This window comes from Dysidea avara, chromosome 3, assembly GCF_963678975.1.
Source record: "Dysidea avara chromosome 3, odDysAvar1.4, whole genome shotgun sequence".
Taxonomy (NCBI): domain Eukaryota; kingdom Metazoa; phylum Porifera; class Demospongiae; order Dictyoceratida; family Dysideidae; genus Dysidea; species Dysidea avara.
The window spans coordinates 45139184-45150226 of NC_089274.1; the positions used below are offsets into that span (position 1 = coordinate 45139184).

General features: G+C 36.7%; 1 protein-coding gene across 1 annotated transcript; it reads right to left on the reverse strand.

The window, feature by feature from the left end:
* Positions 1–1284: 1284 nt before the first annotated feature.
* LOC136248611 (ryncolin-1-like) lies at positions 1285–3056 on the reverse strand. The gene has a single exon (XM_066040374.1). It carries the CDS (start codon positions 2161–2163, stop codon positions 1402–1404), a length of 762 nt encoding a protein of 253 aa, XP_065896446.1. The 5' UTR covers positions 2164–3056; the 3' UTR covers positions 1285–1401.
* Positions 3057–11043: the final 7987 nt, after the last annotated feature.

Genomic DNA, 11043 nt, shown 5'->3' on the forward strand with positions numbered 1-11043 from the left:
GGCAACAGGGGGGCGCATGACAGGGGGCACGTGTGTACCCCCTCTCCCCCCCCCCCCAAAAAAAAAAAGATACGTACTCTAACAGAGCAGTCAGTCACATACTCTAATAGAACAGTCACTGTATGTTACACTATTACATGTAAGAATCCTCCACTGAGTATGAATATACAATACCAACCCATGGGCACACTTAGAAATGTAACCTGCTGAAGGAATTTTTTTTGCAAATTATATATTCACTTGGTCTTTCGTATGTCATTCTTATATGACAATTTACTCTTGGCTGAGTTGGCTCGTACGTGACTGTCGCTGATCCCTACATGCTCTTTATCAATGTAGACCACTTAGAAAGTATGATTTATTACTATTATTTAAATAGTTCTACACTGCATCAAAATTTTCAGTCCTGAAACATGTAAAATATACCTATAGGTTCTGGGTGGCCCAGACCCCCTGCTTTATATATAGTTACCTACTACCCTGGTCATGGTGCACACCCCCCTTTGTAAAACCCTGGATCTGCCCCTGTTAAGTGCTTGACCCATGTCTGATGCAAAGTATACAACCACTGATAATGGCATATACTATATACAGTGTGGGTTAGATACTGCATCTGGTTGGTCTGATCTTTATCTTGGTGAATGGGAGAAAATGCCATTTTGAATTTAAATGTATTCTATTCCAGTGATTATAAAATATGTTGGGAGCAGCATGGTGGCATTTACCAAACCACCATCCTCCAAGTGGAACACTATGACCATGATAGGGGCACAGTTTACACTATGTGAATCATCACCATCTTTAGTTGTGAAGTTCCCTCCATTGTGAGCTCTCATTGGATCAGTAGTGGCCGGTTCCCTGGAATCCTCCAACAGTTAGTTTGTACTTGTCTTTAGCTGATGCAACTTTTCATACATAAGTAGCTACATACCTATACGTACAGTATGTAGCTATTTCAAGCACAAATGAATTTTTAGTTTCAACAAATACCCTCCCCCCTCCCCCCTACCCAGGTCTCACATTACACTAGTTGTAAATAGCATTTTGTCACTGAGTCAAAAAGTGAAATGATTTACCATCATGTCATGGAGAATCTGTGGCAGTGAAATATTTGAAAAACATCATTTTCTGATGTCTGCATGCTTTACTGTGAGCCTTGAATGCAAATGCCTGTAAGCAAATTGATCGGTGACATACACAGTGGTAGATACTACAGTGTAAGTGTAAATAAGCTTGTGTACACCGAGTCTTTTGACTAACACTTTATGTAATTCATGAGCTTGTAGCTAACATGCATGACATTCTACACAGGAAAGCAATGGACATTGCAGTATGACATGGAATACATGATACGTAACAATGGTGTGCATTATTGAGTCCAAAAAAACTATATAATGTAGGTTAGATGTTGCATTTAGGTGGCCTGATTTTTATCTCAATGAATGGGAGAGAGTGCCACTGTCCATTGAGAAAAATTCCCACATGAAAATTATAGAAATTGTTTGGAGCAACTTCAAAGCAATGTATATAATGCCACCATCCTCCAGATGGTGATCCTGGAGCATACAACAGTGCACAATTCCTCATGTATGAGTCATTGTCACTGTCTTTGGTAGTGAAGTTCATTTCATTGTGAACTGCCATTGGATCAGTAGTGATCCCCTGGAATCCTCCAACAGTTAGTTTGTACTTGTCTTTAGCTGAAGCAACTTTAAACTGTTCATAATGGAGAAAGATTTTAGTACCATTGGCTAACTCGATATCCATTCTCATTTCCCAACCACCTTGATCAGTGAGACAATGGAGGGCTCTCAGTCCATACCAAAATTCTCCATTCAACTTGCCAAATCCATTTTCGTACTCAATCCAGTTCCTGTTAAAGTCAACAGATCCATCTTGTCTCCTCTGTACCACTAACCATCCTCCTCCTCCATTGATAGTGTCACAATAAGCCTCAGCCTCCAAATGATCATCCCTACAGACATTAGGAATGACATAAATTCCTGATTGTCTAGTCTTCCTGGAGAAGGTGAAACTACCATATCCTAGATCACAACAGCTGTTAATGACATGAGTACTATTGGTCTGTTGACCACTGGAGAGTGGTAGTATCCCAATAGCCAGTAGTAGTATTATTGTAGTAATAGTAGTAGTAGTAGTCATTGTAGAGCTACTGATGAACTAGAGATCACCTCACAATGTGATCTCTTTATAGCAGTGGTGTACAATGAAATGTGATAAGTGATGTGACACATGTACATATATAGTCAATATAATTGCACTGCTACTCCAGCTTGCTGATCCATATAATTAACTGAATGGAGTGTGTATAATTTTATAATAGCCTAACTGTCATATATGGTAATTTTTATAGTTTTGCACATATTATGGCCAAACATTCAGTTCTAAGATTATTACCACGTGGTGTGAAGCCATGCAGGTGCATATCTGTTACACACTAAAATCCACCATAAGAATATGTGGGCATGATTGTCTAGTGGTCACGGCATTGGGCTGCTTGCTAATCCAGGGGTCCCAGGCCAGGGATTCACTTATTTTTTGAGACCTTAATCAAGAATAGCCTGTCATATACACTCCTTCTTCCCATCAGCAATAAAGTTATGGAACAACTTACCCTCGGATGTAGCAGGAACAACACTAGAGAGATTTAAACAGTTGATAAACTCCTACTTAACTAGTTTGTAGCTAATCATCCAATCTATTTTGCAAAATTGTAATTTTCCTGTGTGCCTTGTACTACTTGGCGGAGGCTCTGCACAGTAATAAATACAATACAATATTATGTTATGTTGGCTTAAGCTTAGTATTATCTTAATGGTATAACCTATACTGCTATTGTCTTCAGCTTTCTGAAGAGTTGTGTTGACCATATGTTGAAGTACACACCGTGCATGCGGTAACATGTTGAGAGTAGGGCTGAAACGGATAGCAACTTTTACTATCCGGATATCCTGAACAAAACCTATCCGGATATCCTACGGATAGTGACATCATCACTTGCTATAGAAACATTTTATAGTTTATTTTAAACATCCTTGTTTTACTAGTACTAGAAGCAAACAAACATTAACATGATAGCAAAAGTTTGTGGTAATGTTACAGTGTTACTTTGCACCGTCTGTAACAAGATTGGCAGCTGGAGAAAACATGAATACAAGATGTAGCAGTTGCTACAAGACTTTTTCCAGGTACAACTAGTCGTAAAGAACTCTTTGTAAGGCAATAACTATTCTGTTACAACTTCTTCAGTAACATTCACAGCCTCGCTTCGTAATTTAGCGATGGGCGTGGTCGCGAGCAAACTGATTAACTTACCAGGTTGCTGTTAACTTCACATAATCTAGCTTAGCTAACTCTCCATGATGAAAATTGATTCATCTGGTGATGAGAAAGTTGGACAGATAAATGGCTTTAAGTTATTACTATCCGCTTGGCTTCAAAGTACTATCCGGATAGTAAATTATTATCCGGATATCCGGATAATACGGATATCCGTTTCAGCCCTAGTTGAGAGTTGGTAGACACTACAGGTGAAATGTTTTCATTGGCATTGACATCATGTGATGTAGCACTTGTCAGAGGAGTACATACACTGGACAATATGAAGATGGTGACGGACAACAACAGGAAAAGTTACTATTTGTAGGATCAACAAACAGTAGCTGTAAGTTGTAGAGGTGGATAGGGGTGTTTAGTATGCTAAAGCATCCTCCTTGAAAATTCCATCATTTCATCATTTAGTACGTAGCTAGGCATATAGCTGGAACATAATTGTATCTTCAGCATAAGCAATGTACAAAGATGAAGGGCAAGGAGAGGCATTAAGTAGGTGGTTAAATTATATCTGTTGGAGCAAGGCATACTTTAATACAACTACTCTAATAGAATGTTCAACAGATTTCATTAAAACTTTGTTATATAATGTGAGCTGAAATCGAACTTTTATCTTATTCAGTTTATTTCTGCATTGTTATCTCACCATTAGGTCAAACATCCTGCTATACCTACATATGAGTTACAGTTTTCATACCACATTGGTTGATTATATTTACTTTATTGGTGTGTTTTATCTTTCCATAACAAGCTGATTAGTATTAATTCCAGTGACATTATAGAAACAAAACTAACAGGGATTCTAACTGTTCTTTTAAACTAGCTTGACAATGACTATTGGCATGACAAAAATGTGTGGAGATTGTATCACTGCTCTCTCTATAGCACATAGCTGTGCAAAAGACAATTATTCAAATTGAGAAAAATATGAATTAGATGCATAATATAGCTACTATTAAAATTCTAAATGTCTTAAAATCTACGGGTGTAAAATTGCTTCAAACTAAATGTAACTAAATTGTACATAGTTTTCATCTCATTCAGTCCAAAATTACTTCCAGATCTCAATCATTTCTCTCAAATTGCTCAATCTCGTTTCCTGGGGAAGTATATGTTTCTAGTCCCCCCTTCCCCTATAGTTGGTGAGAACTCTCGTTAGCCTTCCCCTAGACTGTTATTTGCACACTAGCCTCTCTTCTCTTTAACAGTTTGGACTACCATGACAATAAAATACAGTGTGTACTACAAGAACAAATGCATTTTTAGGTTCAACAAATACCTCCCCCTCCTGGTCTCAGATTACAGTTAGTTGTAAATAACTTTAGTCACTGAGTCAAAAGTGAAATGATTCACAATCATGTCATGAAGAATGGCACATGTATCTGTGACAGTAAAATATTTGAAAAACATAATTTTCTGATGTCTGCTTTTCTGTGATCCTTGAATGTAGATATAAATGCCTTTCATCCTGCTAAACAAATTGATCAGTACCATACATACACAGTGGTTGCTAAAGTCAGAGATACATATGTACTTTACACTATAGCCTATACACTCTCAACACTCTGCAATTGCACAATGTATAAAATGGCATAGAGAAGATATGTGGGTTTGATATAAATTAGAGCCATTCGAGTCAAAATACTTTGATATTGTTTAATAATGCTCAACCAAAGCAACTTAGTGGCTAGATTTAGAGAGGGCAGCACATTCAGGGTTCTCAGCTCCCGGTAAAACATGTACTTAAATAGGATGCTACCATAATTTTATGGCGATGACTATCATTAAGATACTGTACAAGTAGATAATCAGTAAATGCAGGCATTATACAGATAGACTTATGCATTTGATTATGTATAGATACATTTGTTAATGGAGACTGGTTAAATAAATGAACCAACTTATTATGTTTCTGCTGAATGTTCTATTAGAGTAATTAGGTGACTATTCTGTTAGAGTATCTCGATCTCTTGCATTCCCAATTTTTGATTGAAAACCATCAATACATTAAGTATATGCATGAAAATCCTTGGTCACATGCAACCACAAAGACTGGCTCAAAAATGAAACCAGTGTGGGCATGGCAAGGTTACAGTTAGCTACCTCTAATTTACGTATAGCATTCCATTCTTGCATAACGTTTAGCACAAATCCTAAGGCAAAGTAAATTGGCCATGCATGATAAGATAAAAGAAGTACAATAGTTGCTGTACTTTAGTAGGAAAAGTTCCCCTCCACCCTTCCAAGTGTGGGAGCAGCCGTTGCTCCCTCTACCCCCCCTTATTTCACTGACCCTGCTATCAATAGTAGCTGTGTGACTAGAGCAACACTATAATTTTCCATAGCCATGTACTACAAACACTATTTTGACTGACCAATGATAATTATAGCTACGGGGTTAGCCAGTATATGCAACAATACAATACACAGTAAAAACAAACTAGCTATAATGAAGGTCACTACTAATTTCTGCCACAATACTCACTGTTTTTGTGTAGTACTTTTTTAGTGACCTTCACTACTCTTTTGTATAGTGACCCTCACTACACAAAAATAGTGAGTATTGTGGCAGACAGTGACCTTCACTACATTTAGTAGTTACCTTCACTAGTTCATTTTTACTGCCAGATGAGTATCGCTGTCTGCTGACCACTGTACAGTAGTATATGAAACCTCAATCATGGGTACATATATTATATATAATATGAATGTAACATACACAATGCTGCCCAAAACACTCAAAGTATGTAATGTATAGCTACATAATGAAACAAATAATGAACACACACGAGTCAGTAATGTGCAGAACAACAGTATGCTCAATCAGTAGATGTTGCATTGAATTGGCCTGATTTATATTTCAATAAATTGGAGAATTGATGGTTGGTCATTACAAGGTAAACACCATTAAATCAATTATAGTAGCTATTTGGAAAAATAGACCAGCAAGCACTGAACTGCCATCCCCCATGTTCAGCATTAGCACCAGTACAATTTCCAATCCCTTGATCATCATCACTGTCTGCAGTGGTTAAATTCATTTAGTTGTGCCATGCCCATTGGATCAGTACAGCCCCCCTGAAATCCTCCAACAGTAAGGTTGTATTTGTCTTCAGCTGATGCAACTTTAAACTCTTCATAATGGAGAAAGACTTTAGTACCATTAACTAACTTGAGGTCTATTCTCATTTCCCAACCACCTTGACCAGTAAGACAATGGGGCTCTCAACCCATACCAAAATTCTCTAGCCAATTCACCACATCTACCTTCATACTCAACCCAGGTCCTGTTAAAGTCAACAGATCCATCTTATCTCCTCTGTACCACTAACTGTCCTCCTCCTCCATTGATAGTGTCACAATACACTTCTGCATCATAACATTTTACACCACAGAAATTGACCGGTGTACACTCCTGATTTCCTCCAGTTGAAGACACTAGTGTTGAAGCCAAGACAACAGCAACTTTAATAGGAACATTTTCCTTAGGACATCCCGCTACTATTCCAATAGCCAGTAATAGTAGTCATTGTAGGGCTAGTCATTGTATTATTGTAATAGTAGTAGTAGTAGTCATTGTAGGGCTACTGATGAACTAGTGATCACCTCACAATGTGATCTCTTTTATACTAACAGTGACAGTGTGTGTGTAGTTTGGTAATTTGATCATACTTTTTTGTACATATATGGTCAGTATATAAATTACTATAATTAAACTGTATAGTCACATGTGTACAGAAAATTACATAATGTTGCTACAATGCTGTTAAGAGTATATAGTAGAAACCATGACACAAACCATAATAGAAGTCATGGTTTCTATTGTATACTCTTGATGCTGTGAATAGTCAAATTAATTGCTCTATTAACTTATAACCATGCACTGTACATATTGTGGTATGGATGATTGATCATACGTACTACATTAGATGATATAATACATGCATACATTCCATCAATACCAGTATTTTATCCATTCCATAACAGCCGAGCTATATGTGACAACTTCAGTGTTTGACCCTTGTGGTTATGGCGGTCACTGCAGCTGTGTGTATAGTAGGTACATGTGGCCCAAAACCCTCAGAACTTTAAGAATAACTGTAATTGGTCTTAAAGCTGCACAAATATTTGCATAATTGCATATCTGCAAGGCGTCTTACATATATATCAAGGATAGGGCAGAGGGGCTATTGCCCATACCTTCAAAAAATTGTACAGTGTTCAGCTTATTATATACCATAGGCATCTTAAACAGCAGTTGCACATTACACAAAATAAAATATCCAAGTATGTGGCTATATATGTGTACATCCAAATGCCCATATGCATAACATGGGAGTTGGAGCCACTTTACTTTTTTTTCAGACCCTGAAGTGGCTTAGCCCCTCCACTTATAGATATCATAACTCTATTAAAACAGTCATTGACATACTTGAATAAAACAGTCAAGAGCAGCTGAGAGTGTTAGCACCTAGTACAACCTTAAATGATTGTTTATGCTCTGTGTTTAGTGTCTCATTATCCTCATCTCATATTTAATAATGTATATTGAAACTATATATTCTTACTGTCATGGACTAGTACGTATATAACTGCATGTATATTAAGAATTATTAATCTATCTATATATATATAAAGCTGAAAATCCGTCTGTCTGTCTGTCTACATTCCTTTGACATCAGACGTTTATCTTGCTAACTGATGCATGTATCAAAGTAGTTGCTGTGTCAAACAAAGTGCTCATCCTCTAAGAAATGCGTCATTTTAAAATGAAGCTTCTAACTGCCATCGTTCGTCATTTACAGCTCGATTAGTGCAAGGGTGTAGACAAAAATTTGCTTGAATTCCGGTGTTCTTTCTGTAAACCGCATGCAAACCACAAGTAAACAGCTTTCCATTCAACTTAAGCTGGCCTTTATAAACAACTTATAGGCTAAAAGAAACCACAGGTCACATTTGGTCAAAGCAGTAGAAGGTGTTCAACTTGCGAGTGTTCAGTCCTCAGATTGAATCCCAGTGGTATCATGGTTATTTTTTTCTTTTTACCAGACATTTTTGGTTACAACCTCTTTCTGAACCCTTTTGGTTACAAGTTCTTTTTTGCTTCAACAACCTTTCTGTTACAACTTTGAATTCTGTTTTGGCAACCGTTTTGGTGACACCATTTTTCTGTTATATGTACCGCATGCACATAACATAATATATGCCATACTATACCATTGAGTATTCTCTCACTGGACACCTGCTTACCTATTTCAACATTGTTTTTTCCCAAGTGTTTTTGTCCTTGCAATCAATGCAGCTTATACTTTACTGAGGAAGGTGCTGAGTAATGACAAGATAGTACTGTTTTAGTGCATTATATAGGCTAACATTAATTGCTTCAGTACTTTGGCCCATTTTTTTTTTGTTTCACCTTATTGTTAGCTAAGTTAAGTAATTTTATATAGTCTTAAGTTCCAGTTTGTTAGGTTAGGTAATCCAAAGACTGCAGCATATGTTACAGTCATACCTTCAGTGCTGGCCACTGAATAAGAATAAGATCACTGTAAAGCATTATAATAATAAATAAGATACCATTATTAAGTATACAGAAATTAATAGTGTAACTAATGGCATGTAAGGAATGCACAGGTATCAGTCACAGCAATCTGTCACCTAGCTTACTTGAATGCATAACATGTGAAACTCCTGCACCATACCAGTGCTGTAGGGCAGTGTATACTGATGCTACATGTTACATTATGTACAAGTTCATTTCTTTTTGTAGTCAGTAAGTCAAATGTCATGTAGAATCTGAAATGGTGCCATTACATGCATAGCCTGTATGACAGTTACTACTAACATTGTATAAATTTTATTGTTTACACCTTTGTGGTAAACATGTGGGATAGCACAAGGCTTAGCTTAGAGCTACACCCAGCTCACATTCTTTAAAAGTGACATCATCATGCATGCTACATAGTTACATGAATGGCACTGATGTTTAATGCTTGGTTCCCATTGCTTAGTTAATGTGGAGATGGCTCTGCATATTTAGCACATAACATACACAAGTACTTGAAGCATAATTACATTATCTATATGGTTAAAGTATAGAAAAGTGATGTTTTATGTTTTATACTAGGGTTTCCAATGCTGTGTAGGGAATTTTTGCCACTAGATAGCTACAAGATTAAACTTAGTGTAAAGTGCATGACACTGTAAACAGTCCTTCACCGTATATAGGGCAGGTACCAGTGCTAGTTTAAAAATAAAGTAGGGATCCAAGCAATAAAAGGTAGTGAAACAAGAGATGAATGATGGTATTACAGCATAGCTCAGTTGGAAAATCCCTACATTGGCATGATATAACAATCATTTTGTTCAATGCCAAATTTTCCCACTGAGCTATCATGCTGTAACACCATTAAACTTGTAGTAAAATACATTTCTATTTTCATAATAAAAAAAAACCACCTCTCCTCATGCTTTTTGAAAAAAACCCTGACAATAAACTGTGAATCAACTTTGCCTGGCCTAACTAACACAGGTAGCTGTTAATCAGATACGTATTAAGTACTACATGCACATGGTCTGCAATTCTGCATGAGCCCTCCAAGATGCATGTTCACAAAGTATTTTCTGCTGTGGATTAATTGAGTTTCCTTGAAGAGTATAGACTAAAGAAAATGTGCTAAATTATCAGCTTGGAAACATGTGGATATAGACACCAGCCCATTAAGACTTGCTAATGTAGCAAGGTAATGTTGTATATGCCATGCAGTATCACACTCACTTGTAATAAATACTATGCTATTTGCAGAGTGCATGATATGTACAGATGAATTGTCTATTTCAATATTAGTAGTGTAATCTAGATCACAGACAGTTTAGTGGTGTGTGATGAATTGACAATATAATTTTTTTTAATTATTTTTATTAAGGCTTTTGAAGCCTGTTTAAAAGTTGTTACAGAAAGTGTGTTTGAAAAGGTGGAGAAAGGAGAAAAAATTTATGACTGGACCTAGGCGGCCTCAAGCCTGCAGCCATCCGATTAACGCTCGAACGCTTACAGGAGTCTGCCAGGTGGTCAGGATGTTTTCTCTTTGTCAATTTCATGTATATGTATCCAAGGAACTCTAGAGAGTGACTTATTATCTCAAAGTACCCCATGTGGAACCAAATGGATATTAGTTTATTTATGTACCCATGCATGAATCACTGAAATACAACTAAACATGCCAGCTATACTGACAACGAGACAACGATATGACATTTGCAGAATATGTAAAATCATCTTGTCATGCACACAACATTATAGCTACTGAGCTACGTAGTAAGCATAAATGTTTTAATTTACTGATAAAGGAGTTCTTTTTAAAAGAACAGTTTTTCACATTGAGTATATACAAATGTAGAAATGATATAGAACTGTAACTATACATCTGACTGCAATTCTGTACAACCACATATATACATAGCTATGTTTATGATATAAAATGGCACAACTGCTAAATCAATATACACATTCCCAACTATACACTAAAAAAGGCTGTCCATATATGTACAAGAAAGTGTACTGACCATATATGTACAAGAGAGTATCACATTACCATATTAAGCTATACATACCTACTACACATTGTCACTATTAGTATAAAAGAGATCACACTGTGAGGTGATCACTAGTTCATCAGTAGCTCTACA

Bases quoted from the DNA above. Each gene is read 5' to 3' on its own strand.
- LOC136248611 (XM_066040374.1), bottom strand. From the start codon at position 2,163: ATGACTACTACTACTACTATTACTACAATAATACTACTACTGGCTATT.